The sequence below is a fragment of the Gavia stellata genome, chromosome 6 (genome assembly GCF_030936135.1).
Source record: "Gavia stellata isolate bGavSte3 chromosome 6, bGavSte3.hap2, whole genome shotgun sequence".
In the NCBI taxonomy this organism is placed as follows: Eukaryota; Metazoa; Chordata; class Aves; order Gaviiformes; family Gaviidae; genus Gavia; species Gavia stellata.
The window spans coordinates 1,009,678-1,025,606 of record NC_082599.1 but is presented as its reverse complement, the minus strand read 5'-3'; the positions used below and the strand labels follow the sequence as shown (position 1 = coordinate 1,025,606).

At 44.8% G+C, this 15,929-nt stretch overlaps 1 protein-coding gene across 1 annotated transcript in view; it reads right to left on the bottom strand.

Moving 5' to 3' along the window:
- LOC132317207 (KAT8 regulatory NSL complex subunit 1-like) overlaps nt 1-13,033 on the bottom strand; it is a 33,998-nt gene extending 20,965 nt beyond the window's left edge. Inside the window, exons 1-3 of the mRNA XM_059818756.1 lie at nt 12,639-13,033; nt 1,096-1,237; nt 4-23 (exon numbers count right to left, since the gene is read on the bottom strand). Coding sequence (XP_059674739.1) covers nt 4-23; nt 1,096-1,237; nt 12,639-13,033 — 557 coding nt within the window. The remainder of the gene's footprint in view (nt 1-3; nt 24-1,095; nt 1,238-12,638) is intronic.
- Between the last annotated feature and the right edge of the window lie 2,896 nt (nt 13,034-15,929).

Sequence of the window (15,929 nt, the reverse complement as noted above, 5' to 3'; positions counted from 1 at the left end):
CACCTGACATCTTGCAGGAGCACCTACAAAAGCGTATGACAAGTAAAGCTATAGAGACACTGCGCTAATTGTCATATAGACACATTATACCCAAGCGTAATAATAAGTTTTAAATTTATCAAAAAAGCCATCCAACATATTTGATTCATAAAAGCCGATGCAAAAGGAAAGTGCATTTATCCACAGAAAACAGACACATATGCAGTAAGAACAACTAAAACAGTTTTCCTTCCAGAGAAAGGGCAGGAGGAAGGAAAACGCTCAAGCCACGTAAAAATCCTTACATTCTGTTTTTTTCCCCCAAAGTCTAGGGAAATGAGCTTTGCAGCTTACACTGAAAGCCAAACAGATTCAAATCAGAACATGAGAGTTATTTCAAAAGTTCAGAAGCACCTTGAAAGGATTAACTCAAGTGTTTCCAGAGACTTTTGCAGTGGACTGAGAGGCTCTTAAAATGGGAAACCCCAAAACCATTTCAAGTTTTGAAGACCGAAAGCTTTGTTTCATTTTTTTTCCAGGAAATCTAGTCACACAGAAGTAAATATCATTCTAGTCAAGAAATGAGTATTCATCTGTCTATTTTCTACCATAATGCTTCTCAGATACTGAAGTGAAACATTAAAAGGTCATGGCTCAGAATAAAAGCCTAAAACTTGTGTACACAATGTTCTGAGATTTAAAGATCCACGTGCTTCAAATGATAACACTTTCCAGCAGGCTTAAAACATAAACACTACCTGCGAGCAGCTCGGACGGTACCCTGGCACTGTGCCAGTTTAGAAACCAACACTTGCAAGGACCAGTTTGGTGGCTCACGCCACTGTGGAGCCCCATTCCGTTAATGAGCAGCCCTGCCTGGGCAAGATGATGAAATTAAGCCCCCCTCAGCAAGCTCTTACTACAATCTTTGTGAAGTAAACGGAGGTCACAGCCCTCAAAAGATAAAGGTAACACCTCTTACTGGTACGGGGCTAACTCAAAAGCTTTTTCCTCTCATCCTTATTTCTACAGAGAAAAAACTGCTCTGCTAAAGAAACAGCCTGTTAATAGCTTCAGGAGAAGCTCCCAAGTCATAAAACAGAAGGCTAAAATTACCTTGGCAGCACGAAGTCTCTTGTAGATATCTGTCTGCTCTCTTATTCGGTATTCCAAATCAGAGATTTGAGCCTGCAACCATGTCCAACGGCAAATAATGGCTGCTCTCTCCATTGCCCACTGGCACTCTGCATGGCGACGTCTGAAAAGCAAAAGTTTGCTCGTGGTTATCATTAAAGTAACAGTTTCAACGCTAAAAGAAAAAAAAAATTTGACAGAAATTCAAGAACAATTTCACTATTAAAAAGTGATTAAGAGTTCATGGCAGATATAGAACAAATGAGCTTTCCCCCCACAAATTCTACCAATATCCAGTCTTAATTTACAACTCCTATCCCCAAGATAGAATGGTCAATATAAATCAACTGTGCCACAAAATATACTAAAAAAGAGTAGGTATCATTATTTTGACTATCACAAACCAATGCAGGAGTCCAGCTCTTTCTAGATAAGCCCAGAAATGACTTCTTTCCTCTGCAGATTCGGGGGGTGGAAATCACAGGAAGAACTGCCTGAAGGGACAAAGTCCTAGCTTGTGCTGCTGACCACAGGGCAGGGCCAACCTGTGTTTGTGACACTCCTCACAGCTCTTTGTCTGCAAGATTTTTAGCCCATTGCTTGAACCTCTCTTGCTATAACAGAAGACCATCACACCAGTGACACGTAGAACGCCAGATATTAACGCACGCACATAGATAATACTTTCTTTATATGCAAAGTAAGAGTAAGTATTGTCTTCGCTAAAAGTTACTGTTTGAATGAAGGTTTACCTTCAAGGACCGCACCACATGTTTGGGTTCAGCAGCCAATGCGCCGTGTTTAGACATCAGGAACTGTGCAGCGAACGTACTGACCTCCCAAACAGCATCCCTGTTTGACAGTTAGAACCTTTAGGCTACAGACAGACAAGCACTGACACTTCGCACTACGGCACTTTAAGACACTGTCATGCCCTGCACAAACAACAGCCTGTGGCACCCACTATAACACTTGGGACATGCCTTATACCCATACGAGAAAAAAAGAGGCAGATAAGGTCCTGCGTCTAATAAGTGGTTTGGCTTTCTTTTGCCGAAACAGAAAAATCATCTTGATTAACAAGAAGTTTTTTCACAATTTTAGTGTTACAATTTCAGCTATACTGCTTACTAAACAGTCCCACAAACTACTATATTACTACAAACTGAAGCACACGGGTGGAGCTTATTGACAAGAGCTTTTCCACAGAGGAAAAATACCTGATGCACGTACATTCTCGATCCACAATGGGGAGTTTTAATATATGGCTCCGAATTCAATGTCCTAGGGCAATTCTTGGTGGCAGCACTGTGGAGGGGAGAGTTGGCATCTCAACCACGCACACCTTCATAGGCTGTGGGGGATCACAGAATCACTAAGGTTGGAAAAGACCTGTAAGATCAAGTCCAACCATCAACCCAACACCACCATGCCCGCTAAACCATGTTCCATAATGCCACGTCCACACGTTCCTTGAACACCTGCAGGGATGGGGACTCCACCACCTCCCTGGGCAGCCCGTTCCAATGCTTGACCGCTCTCTCAGTAAAGAAATTTTTCCTAATATCCAGCCTAAACCTCCCCTGGTGCAACTTGAGGCTGTTTCCTCTTGTCTTGTCACTTGGGAGAAGGGACCAACACCCACCTCACCACAACCCCCTTTCAGGCAGTTGTAGAGAGCGATGAGGTCTCCCCTCAGCCTCCTCTTCTCCAGACTGAACAACCCCAGCTCCCTCAGCCGCTCCTCATCAGACTTGTGCTCCAGACCCCTCACCAGCTTCGTCGCCCTTCTCTGGACACACTCCAGCACCTCAATGTCCTTCTCGGAGTGAGGGACCCAAAACTGAACACAGCATTCGAGGTGCGGCCTCACCAGCGCTGAGTACAGGGGCACGATCCCCTCCCCGCTCCTGCTGCCACACCATTTCTGATACAGGCCAGGATGCCGTTGGCCTTCTTGGCCACCTGGGCTCACTGCTGGCTCAAATGCTGGATCCTACAGCAAGGTTGTTCTTATGAACTGAAATTGCTCTTGTCTTTCAGTACCTACACCCATAAATACATTTACAATCCTAAAATGACCTTGTGGCTTAAAGACCTTCTCAGAGTTTTGTTATTTCCAAGCAAATAGCCTAAGAAAGGTTTTGTAGCTGACAAATACTAAATACACTTAGCATTTGATCTGAATTTACGCAGATTAGAAGAACCACACATTGAAATAATCCTTGTAATATAAGCAAAATACAGTGACACAATAGCACTTCAATCACTTCAGAGTTGGGAACCATGGCTAACACAAACACCACTTCATAAGTGGAAGTTTGTGGAAGCGCTGGTGTACGCTTTTTGCTTTTGCACTAATAGTTGCAGTAATTCAAAAATCTTTTAGTGCAGGCAGGAACCTGCCTGCAAAAGAACAGGGATTAAAAAAAAATTAAGTTTAATCTTCTTTTCTTAACTCAAGACCACTCACTTCACAACCTGATGTAATTCAACTCAAACCTCTATTGCCAACCCCAGGGTGGGTTGGGATTTTTTTTTTTTCCCCTCTGTTCAAAAAGTGCATGACCTACTTTACATCAGCAGTATGATGGCTTCAGAACAAAGACCAGATAACAATCAGGGCTAAAACCACTTTGTGGAAATGTTAAGAGGCTCCTTTTCATCGGTGTGGGAAGTCTGCTGGATCTGCATAGGATCAGATGTGGCTACAGCTTAAGAACTCCAGTTTTAAGAAAAAGGCACAAAGAATTATTTAGAGCAATATATCAAATTTAAGAACAGAGCACGGACTAGATGAAAAAAAAAATCAGACCTCTCAGATACAGAAAAAACTTTGGATTTTCTTTAAACTAAAGCTTCTAGAAACAATTGGGAATCAATATGTGGGCAGAGAGATAAAGCTCAGAAGGGGCCCCAAGCTAACAATGCAGCTTTGAAGCAACTTCAAAGAGTCCAGTTTGCACATCAGTGAATGAGATTCTCCTGACTGACAAGTTCATGCCACAGGGAAACCAAGCCACAATTTGACTGACCAAACACTCTGCAATGAGGTTTTTCCACAGGAAGTTTAGCTGATATGCACTGCTGAAAACAGACCAACTTGTACTGATGCAAAGGCCTTATCAACCCAAATGCTGTACCTTCAAAGTACTATTTACCTTCCATACGGAAATCCATTTTATTGCAGACATTGCCTTTTATTTAATTCATTTTTTTTGAATACTACCATCTTTCTCCTCCAAAGATCAGGATCTGGGGGTGTTGATTGACACCCGGCTGAAGATGAGCCAGCAGTGTGCCCAAGTGGCCAAGAAGGCCAACGGCATCCTGGCCTGTATCAGAAACAGTGTGCCCAGCAGGAGTAGGGAGGGGATCGTGCCCCTGTACTCGGCGCTGCTGAGGCCACACCTCGAATACCGTGTTCAGTTTTGGGCCCCCCACTCCAAGAAGGACATTGAGGTGCTGGAGCGTGTCCAGAGAAGGGCGACGGAGCTGGTGAGGGGTCTGGAGCACAAGTCTGATGAGGAGCGGCTGAGGGAGCTGGGGTTGTTCAGTCTGGAGAAGAGGAGGCTGAGGGGAGACCTCATCGCTCTCTACAACTACCTGAAAGGGGGTTGTGGTGAGGTGGGTGTTGGTCTCTTCTCCCCAGTGACAAGTGACAGGACGAGAGGAAATGGCCTCAAGTTGTGCCAGGGGAGGTTGAGGCTGGATAGTAGGAAAAATGTCTTTACTGAGAGGGTTGTCAGACACTGGAACAGGCTGCCCAGGGAGGCGGTGGAGTCCCCATCCCTGGAGGTATTTAAAAGCCGTGTGGACGAGGCGCTGAGGGACATGGTTTAGTGGTGGAGTTGGCAGGGTTAGATTAACAGTGAGACTTAATGATCTTAAAGGTCTTTCCCAACCTAAACGATTCTGTGATACTGTAGCGAGAGCATGTTGTTTCAAATGCCTGAAAACACTGGAGCATCTAATCTGTTCTCTCTGTCTTCAAATGTAGCAATGCAACATTCAGAAATTCAGGTGAATGGCCTACTTTACTAGATAAAAAACAAGCAGTGTTCAATAGCAGCCAGTAAAAAAAGTTTAAAAGTAATTCTGAGCTAAAAGATGCCTAAGAAGAAATTCCATTTGGAATTGGACCACCACCAGAACTCCTTCCAAATCCACTCCAATTAAACAGAATTATAGGTGATAACAGGGAGGGGCAATGGAAGATGTTAGTGTCCTGGAAGTTATTCAGCCTGAGAGAAAACCACTGCATCAGCTGGTAACACAGAGCCATAGAAAGATGAAAGGGAAACTGGAGGCTTCCTCAGAATTGCTACTTCAGCCTAAGAATTCATAACTGTACCAGTATATAGCGCAATATAAAAACCCGCAATAATCCATTGCAGTAGTCTATGTCCATGTAAGTCTTGATTATTTGGGGCTGAGTAAGGTGTCTCACCTTTTACATGTCAGCTGACTACACGTTAACATAGAGGAAGAACAAGGGAGGCAAATGTGCGACTGCTATCAGGTTGCCTCCTCGGCTTGCAGTCTTAATTTTTCTTCCTAAAGAGTATGGTATACTAGCTTTAAATGCATTTTCCATTCATATCTTCAAGATATGGGTTAATCTTTCCCAGTTGCTCTAGAAGAGTTAACTGCAACAAATTCAGTACGCAAATGAATTCTTTAGATGCACCTTACCGAATCTCTCAAATCCAGGCAAGTCCCCAGAATACCCAAACAAAAATAGTATGATGCCATTAGAGTTTTAAAACCCAAGTTTCTGCACTACCAGTGCTTTTCGGATTCTAGTTGTACAGAAAAATTAAGAAAATGCCTGTAACATGAAAAGCAGTCTACCTGTAACAATAGCAAATTATTAGTACCAAATTGCTCTTGGGGAAAGTCATAAAACAAATTATATCAGATACCAAGCATTCTGAAAAAACGCAAGACAACCTGTGGGAGCATTCATACGGATAATTAGCTAAATTTGTAGTACATTTACTGCTACCATTATACAGTTGTCACAAACAAGCGTATTAGCATCTTTGACATATCACAGCCTCCCACAGCCTTGATAATAATTGCTATACTTTAGTACCAAATCAATTAAAGCTTGGAAAACTGTCAAACGGATTTTTTTTCTTTCTTTCCCTAGAGAAAGAGTAGCAAACAGACAGGTAGTGAAATAAGTCACACGGAAACTGAGTTTAATCAAGCTGACATAAGGTAAGCAACATGGTACAGAACTATTTGATGGCATGCAGGAGAATCCAGTTTTCAGTGGACTAACAGGCAGTACATTTCTCGGGTATTATTGAGAAGAAAACAGAAACCCCAAACAAATGCATGAATAAAGTGGCTCGGTTATCTCAAACTTTTAAATCAAGGTAGCAAAATTTCCCCATTTTATACATATATAGTTCAATGAAGTTTATGACTTGAACATGGGACATTGGAACTGCTAACAGCATTAACCGTTGGTGGATCTAACCAGCAACACCTTACACACCCCTGCCTCGCCCGGATCAAAGCTCTGCCAGAAAGTCAGCATCGCTTCTGGCCATGGACAGTGCTCCCTGAAGGTATGCACGCAGAGTCACAGCAAAAAACCAAGATCACCAACACATATGCACAGAAAACGCATGAAAACCACCTTCTATTTTAAGCAAGCTTACAAAAATCGTGTTTATAGACAAATACCTCTAAAGCCGTTCACAGGGCAGACCACACAGTACTGACGTTTACCTGACCAGGCAGAGCAGGTCACCATGCTCTCAGTTAGCTCCAACTGTTTCTCTGGCAACGCATAAAGCAGAAACAGCCCTTCCTTTCTCCCTTTGGAAACCTCTTATCTGCAGGGACTCTTCCTTTCAGCTCTCCCCCAGCTCTTTTCTACTAACACTGAAAGGAGAAAGACCATGTGCTTACTGACAGCATGACAATGGCAATCACTATCAGACAGTTTCTCTCTCAAATGATGTATCTGCTGCCACTATCAAGGTATGAAGACATCTGCAGAACGTAACCTTTTGAAGAAAGAAAAGACAACAAGCTAAAACAATGTCTGAAAGAAATTACTAACTCATCGGTAGATACTTTGATGAACAAGGCTGTTCACAAGGATGCGGTAATCACAATTGACTTCTTGAGCCTGGATATCAGACTCGTGTTTTCTGGAGACTTTTATCCTGCTTGTAGTTTTCCAGGAAGCTTTCTCTCTTCTCCTGATAATGACTCAAGCTCACCACATCTAATGAATTAAAACCATTGGTTTCAGGTTGAAATGGAAGGAACTGCATAAGCCTCAGGTTACGTAAGAACTAGTTGTTCACCTCCATCTGCGATGGCACGTGTGAGGTTGTTGGGGTTTTTTTTAAGATAGGTTTTGTGTACCTGTATAAAAACCTGAACTGGTCACATTCAGATTACTAAACCAGTATTAAAAGAAGTGAGGTGAGACTATGGGTCGCATTTCTTGTGATTACAGGCTGTGGGATACAGAGTTTTCTGCACCCTTGCTTGAGAGTGATCAACCTGTTAGACCACCATTCAAAGAGGAAACAAATACTTTTCTTCTTTGGGGACATTTTTCACTAGAAGGTTTCTGAATGTCCTTATGACTGAGTGGCACAATCCTCACAACCTGATGACACCAAATGGGATCACTTGCCTCGGGGAACACAAGCAGAAGATAGCTCTTCTGAACACACCAGATGAATCTCATCTATACAAACTTCAGTCATGATATGATGGGAACACAGAAGCAGAAAGATATTGTCCCAGGAACTTCACAGAAAAAAATAAAATCAGGCATGCCAAGATTTTAAAGCCCTAAGCCTGTGATCCCATTAGGCATAAGCACATGTGCTCTTCGAGGAAAAACATTTTTTAAGGCTAGTTCTGATGAAAGCATTTATCAGAATGGAAAGAATTTATTTCAGAAACACCTGTATTTCCCCACCCTTATTTTAAATCACTGTCTACAAGATGTTCTTGACAGGTTTGGATCTGCTCCTTACAGATTCACAGACTGAAGGTCTATTTGAGTATTGCCTTGTGGTAGGGAGGTCAAGATCAGAAGATTACAACGGTTCTTTCCAGCCAGAAGAGAAACTTCACATGCTTTTGCCGTTAGTTTAGGTACGTTACCACAAGGTAAGAAATCTCCCAGTGTAGTAATCCACATCTTGCATACCACAATATTGGGAGAGTTACTACAGTGTTAACAGTAGACATCAAAATGAGAAAATAAGCATTTAACACAGATTAGTTAAAGAAAATGTGCAATTTCAAAACATTGATTTTGCCAGATAATCTGACACGAGAAGAAGAGATCAATGTACAGAAGCATATTCAACACTTAAGCACAAATGGTCTACTATCAATCACCTTTTTTCTGCTTCAAATCTTGCTGAGTTGTTTTTTAGAACTTAACTAATAAAGCAGCAAGCAAAGAAAACCAACATTTATGTTTATTAAAAGGAAATAACTACACAAAGTATCTAGAAGCAGAGAGAGAATAAGACCTAAAGCAAGAATCTGCAATTGATTTTTCAAGCTTCTGCTGGGTCTGTCCCATTCTATAGGCTCCACTCCCTGTTCCACAACCCAGCTTCCCTCTGATACCCCTTCCCCCAGCACAACACGCAAAAAGCACCAACTAGCCCCAAAACCAAACCAACACCCATTTCTGTACGTTTGCCTGGTCACAGCTAGCAGCCACCTGCCTTCAATCAAGAGCAGAAGTTTGAACTGCTCCTCTACACAGCCCCTTTCTTGTAGATGCCTTCCACAGGTCCAAAATCTAAACTCAGAATTGTACCCAGGTAAATTTGTTTCTGTGCGATAAAACATGCAACAGCTAAAATAAGATCTCACTCAGCCAAGCTTAACTGAAGTGTCCAAGGGAGCAGGTTTGTGAATGCCTGCATGAGCATACATGCAGAGGAACATGGAAAGGCGAATTTTGTGCAAATCCCAGCTGGGATTTACACTGCTCCAAGGACAGAAAAAAAAAAAGACCGTGAGCTCAACTTGGAAGCTACAATTGAGAGATGTAAAGCAGCTGAGAGCACTTTTTAAGTTGAAGCCAAAGTCAAAATTAAAACAGGAAAATCATGTGCTACTTATTCTATAATTTTTCAAGCCATTACCCCCACCAAACATCTGTATTTCATTCTGTTTCTGCACTAAATTATAAACTGGAAATAATGACATTCCTTTAGATACACTGGTTTATGACAGTTGTGCAGATTAAGCAATTAACCTATGATAAAAAAGAGCTCATGTAATACAGGACTGTAAAACCTGTAGCTGTTTATAGCTCTCTCAAGCTAACCATTTGGGTTGAAGCTGCTCGTAACTTCTGTGAGTATTTCTGGGATAGCTGGTCTATGTAACAACTTTCGCTGTAGTTTAGTTAAGAAATAAATGTTTCTTCACAGCCATGTTTCAACAGCACGCAGTTTATATGGCAAAGCCACAGACTGAAACACAGAGAAAACACTGAACGTGAAGTATTCGGACATCAGCATCCCATTCACCGAACAAAGCAGAGTATTTTTGGGGAAAGACTCATAGTAATTAACTTAAAGCAATCCTAACACAACACAAAAAGTGCAGTAGCAAAAGCCCAGTATTTCCTGCGGGAATAACGTGACATCAGTATCTTTTAGAATATTCTTCTGCAATGTTTTGGGGTTTTTTTGTTTTACAAGATTAGAATTAAGCCAAAAATCAGAAAAAATACTTGAAAACAAAACTTCATCTTACCATGCCTTTGCTACAAATAAACACAAATGTACAACACCCCTCTGAAACGTTTCTGTTCCCAGAAAACTCCAAGCCGGATTACATTCAAGGGAAACTACATGGCAAATCAATCAGAAGAAAACTGAGTAAATACAGAATGTGTCTTTAAATACTGCACATTTCTAAGCATGCAATGAAAGTTCTGGACAAGCGAGCCAGAGGAAGATGATCAGTGCTACGCCGAGAAAGGCATAATCTTATGAAGTTGCTGTCTTGGATTTATGCACAAGAAGTTTTTCATCCATTTTGACTGCCAAAGTAATCAATTCTGAGGTGGTTTGTTTGTTTTTTTTTTTTAATAAACAGAAGGAAGCAGGAAAACATCTTTACAAAGACTTAACTCACTGGCTGATGCCCTCTACATTCTGCCACCTTCTTGGCCTCCTGGCAGATGAAAGCTTCCAACAAACTCCCTTGCAGTCTTTTTGGGGTCCTCTACCCTTACATGAATTACTCTTCAAGGGGCTGCCACGTCGTTACGTTTTTCATTGCTGCTCTCCGAATGCCGAGGGAGGCAGAATTGGGTCACTGCAACTTTGCTGATGCTCAGGGAAGCTCTGAGGGCCAGGGGAGACCGGAATGCAATGGTTTAATGGGAAGAGAGAGCACGCGGAATTACATAGACTTCCATCTGAACGACCTCCAGCTTCTGAAGTGGAACGAGGACAGTTAACACACCAAACATGCATTCATCGTGGACAGACAAATAAAGACTAAGTTACAGTAGGAAACGGCAGGATATGTCTGTCTAAGAAACAGCTTTCTTTACTCTCCCTCCCTCAAGACAGTCATTCCAGCTATCAGTTTCCACTGAACAGGTCATCTCAGAGCGGAGAGAACAGTTACTTCAACAGAACAGTTAGAAAAAGACTAACCCAGGATCTCTAAAGCACAACCAAATCTTAATAAGTGTCTACGGCTAATTGCTGTCTCCTCTCTTCAGAAAACAGCAAACCTCAGAACACTTCACAGACTAAACCCCACAAGGTACAAACATTATTTAGAGGATCCGATACATACACTGAACTGCTCAGCAGATAGATCCAGCAGGAATAAAACATCACCTGGCTTTACAATCTGTGCTTATCAACTTAAAATTACCATACAGAACCACTGCTCGTTTGGGTCTTTCCTAAAAGGCGATAAATCTTCCCAAGAGTTAGCAGTAGCCAAGCGAGGTAGCCCTGCTTCCCTCTCCTCTGCCCCAAGAGCTCCTCTTGGCAAACACCTAAAAATCACAAACACCAGCTTCAGGAGACAAAGCGGCAGAACAAAAGCTCATTTTTCTACAGAGCTGACAGTTTCACACCATGAACCACTCCACTGGGGAGCCAGAGGCATGGCTGTGCTCGCCCAGGGGTGCGGAGCCGGGGCAGAGAGCGGGCCACCCCTTTTGCCAGCAGCCAGCTGTCAACCAGCTTCTCTCATCAAACTGCATTCTTTGATGGACCACACAAGTACTACTTTTGGATATAAAGTTAAAAAAAAAGTAGCAAAGACCTCTCTTCTCATTATAGCTAGTTGTCAGACTACTGACCACTTCATGCACAGAAAGCAAAACCGATCATTTTGAAAGTTCTGTGTGTTTATTGTGAAATGCAGACACATCGCCCACCACCGAGATCGGCAACCCTGCCACATCAAAGCTGATGCATGCTGGTTTCTACCGCACTTCAAAAACATTCCTATTGCAAAAGCACCTTAAGTTGGTTAAGAATAATACAGAAAACCCTTATCAGTGCAGACACTGGGCTTTTGAAAAGCCTTTACCTTCGTAAAGGTAAAAGCTTTCTCTTCGTATTGTTTGTCCCACCATCAACACCAATCTGGTTAGCTCTTTTCTATTAATATTACCACAAAACAGCCCTATTCTACCTTTATTTATCAAACCGGGGCCAAACTTTATCCCCCGCCCCCAGATACATCAGGCGGTCTAACAAAAAGTCACTTCTTCCTACAAACCTGATCTTGCTCATATCCTTAAACCAAGATGGACACAAACAGCGTTAGGCCATGAAGTGGCATGCACTGCAAAGGCTGTTGCAGATAAACTCTTTATTACAAATACTTCTGACCTAATATATGCAAAACCAACACAGAAGAGAAAGCACCATAAAAGCACAGATGGCAAAGAATACTTGGTGTACAAGTTTTCAAGAAAAAAAAAAACAACATAAAAGCTCACAAGGAAGATGAGGGGGTGAACACAAGATGAAATCTCTCATCCCTGCTGCCTTCGGACCAACGCTCCCGCCGCTTTCCCCGCCGCCCCCCCCCCCGGGGCTCCCAGCGCCGTCCCCTCCACGGGAGGAAACCGGAGATACGAGACCACAGCCCCATTTGCCCCCACGCCCTGAAATTCACAGCCGGCGTCACCCCCCGGCTCCTTCCCCCAGGCGAAGCCCGGGACGGGGTGGCTCCGGAGCCGTCCCTTCCCGGTGACACGGGGCGGGGGGAGCTTTCGGGTTTGAGGAACGAAGCTCGGGGGAAGCTGCCAGATGATAAACGGGGACGGTAGAAAACTGTTTCCTCATTCTTTTACCACAAAAAAACCCTGATATTCCGAAGAAGCACCACTGAAACGATGCTTCGTACGTAACAAACCCGAAAACGCACGTCCGAGCGGCCACAGCACTTCAACAACTCCACAAACGCCGCAGGAAATACCCAAAAGGCGCCTCCCCGGGGGAGGGCCGCGGCACCCCCGTACTCACTCTGGGGAGGCCGCGGCGGGGCGCCGCTGCCCACCGCCGTCCGCCTCGCTCTCCTCGCCGGAGCCGCTGCTGCTGCCGGTGGCGTCGGAGTCGCAGGCGCCCTGCGTGGCGCGGAGGCGGGCGGTAGCGCTGGCCGCCAGCAGCCGCAGGTCGGGGCCCAGGGCGGGCGGCAGGCCGCCGGGGGGGCCCGCCCGCTCCAGGTGCCGCGCCAGCCCGGCCAGCTGGTGCCGGACGTGCCGCTCCACCTGTCGGGCCTGCAGCGCCCGCAGCCGGCGGCGGAGGCGCCGCGCCCGGCTCCACAGCGCGGCCTGGCGGCCCCGCGCGGCAGCCGCCCGCCCGGTGGGCGGCGGGCACAGCCCAGGAGGGGCCGGGGCCGGGGCCGGGGCCGGGGCCATGCGGGCCCGAGGGCGGGGAGGCGGCGGCGCCGCGCCTCAGGGGGAGCGCGGGCTCCTCCGGGGCCGGCCGGACAATGCCCGCGCCTCAGCACTGCGCAGGCGCGCACACCAGCCCCGGCATCCCGCCCGCCGCCTATTGGCTGCTGCAGCACGCGCTCACTGCGGAACCAACCAGAAAGGGTAAATAGTTCCAGCACGTGCTGGGGGGGAGGAGCGGTGAGGAGGGCAGGCTGGTGAGCCAATCACAACTGTCAGCCCGCCCCCCGAGTCCATATAAGACCGCGGAGGGGGCGGTGCCCTTGCTCACGAGCCGGTCGTTGGCGGGGCGGGCCGCCATCTTGTCCTGTCGCGGCGCGGGAGCCGTCGCACCGGTCGCGGCTCTCGAGCGCGCAACGGGTCGGGCCCGGCCCGGCGAGCTGCCGCCAGCAGCCACCCCACGGCCCCCTTCGGCCCGGCTGCACGGCGGCCAGGCGCGGCTCCGGGCAGAGCGAAACAAAGAACACGTCCAGCACACGTTCCCACCGCGGAGCCCGTCCTCCGCCCTCCATCCATTTTATACGCTAATCCAATTATCAAAGCATCTCAGCCAGTGATTAATCCAACCCGAGTAATGGAAAGTCAACGTTCATCCAACTCCCCGAGGGCTTTCCGTCTTGTCCGGGCATGAGGGAAGGAGGCGCCCCACGCTCGCAGCTCGCCCGCAGCGCTGAGGGCCGCGGTGGGGAGGAACCGGGTCTCCACAGCGGGCAGCTCGCACACCGCCGTCTCTCCAGAGCAGAATTCTCTGGTGATTCAGCACAGTGGGCAAAACCGGAAAAACTCAACTCACGCACTTAAGCAAAAAAAGCTAAGACTGTAATCCTGTACCTCAGCGGATCTCAGAAATACTCCGAGTCAGGGAAAGCCGCCGTTGGCAGAGGTTGCGTGGGAAATGTCTTAGTTTCTTCAGCAGCCACGACCAAAGTCAATGTCTCAGGAATACATCGCAGTCTACTAGTCCCTTCTAGCCAACATCTTCCTGAATTACCCTTTCGTAGCTTCCTGTAGAATAACCCCGCGAGGCAGAATACCAGTTAAGCAGGGTGAGCGGGACAGTTCTGGGAGAGGAAGCTGTTCTATAGAAAATAACACCTGGAAATCACACAAAGAAGTTGCAGAGAGCTCCCAAAGCATACAGACCACCAGAAGGCACGTTAAGACTGAAGAAGCAATGCTTCCACACATGCTCGTCAGAAGGTGGGATGTTTTATGTTATTTCAGGAAGGGACAGTAGTACTTTTATGTGACGTTTTATTGAAAAACGGTCACAGGATTAGCTATTGTACCCTATAGTGTTTCATTAGGGGTTTGTGTCAGCTTGATTTATTGATGTAGCAGATTGAGAACATGGTTTCTAAAAATACTCTTTGATTTCTGATTAAATACTTTTGCCAAAGCAGTAAGCCAAAAGCAACATTTAAGAACTTAATGTTCACAATTGTCTCATTTGCCCATGCAAAACCTTTTCCCGAAGGTTTACTTTACGGTACAGCTGCAGCTGGAGAGGTAGTGTCATTGCTGGTCGTATTTTCAGGCCAATGTAATTCAGAAGAAAATTGTATCATTTATAATAAATATTAGACCACAAAGAGGTGCCTGAGACAAGGCAAAAAATGGAAAAAGAAGATGAAAAAAGAGCATTTAAGAAGGTAAAGAGGAGGTCTTTCTTTCCAAGATCCTTAATGAGCCAGTCCACTTCCAAGGAGTTAAGATTTTTCTCGTTCTAATACTAATGTTTAATTGGGAACAGATTATAAAGTTACTTCATACAGTGAGATATCACTGGGTCTTTTGTAACTATTTCGTATTGGGGCTGGGGGAAAATGCATACGTTTTTTTCTTGACCAGCGCAGAACTCAGCCCGTGTAACTTTTCTACTATCCCAGAATTACCCACATCCTGTCGTGTCTCATCATGACAGCCATAAGGAGAAATGAAAGCATGGAGTTTCATATAAAAAATTAAGACATGATGTATTACCCGCTGACAATCCAGCCTAACAACTTCCATTAGAGGCACTTTTTATATTTTTTTAGCAGCTTGACTGCACAATTTTCTTTCACAATTCTTGGACTTAATTTAAAAAGCAATTTATCAGTTTGCTCCAGTATCTGCTTTTCTGACGTTTAATAGGTCATCCAGATTACCAGCAGCTCTAAAAGGTACCGCAGGGAATTTTAACATCCTCCTTCACAACAGAGGGGATCAGGAAATGATCTTTCTTAGTTGTTCCGTTGATTACAACTAGTGTATGAGGCCAGACAGAGTCTTCTTTTTTGGGTTTGTAATTATTTTTATTTTTTAAACTGGCTTCCTGCTTCTAGTGTTTTTAAAATGTTTTTTTGGTTGGTTTTAACAACTTCAGTGATTTGTTCATCAAATTCAATCTCAGAAGTTGAATTTTTCTTAGACGTTGCTTCTTAGCCTCTGTTCGTTGGCTTCAGTAGAATCTCGCCTTTCCAATTACAAAATAATTCAGTCAGAGTCAAAAGAGCTCTTGGGACACACTATTTAGCTAGAATGGTTTATGTGCTTCTCTGCCTCTTCTTTGGGCAGTTGCGCTCACTTTCTCACAATTCCATTTCTGCAAGTCATCCCTAAGCTAAATTCATTTGTATTTGACTTTTACTAAGCTGCAGCAGTTTGCCTTTAAGATTCCACATCGCTGCAGCAGCTGTTGGTAGTATCCCATGGGGAAAAAAAAGAAAGATTCCTGACTTTCTAGTAACAATGATGAGCTCAACTATTGCATTAATGACAGCTGGCCTTCCAAGCAAATACTCACAGTAACTTTTCCAGTTAATCCTCACAGCTTTTCCAAAAACTGTATTAACCTTTTAATATAGAAAAAGCCTAA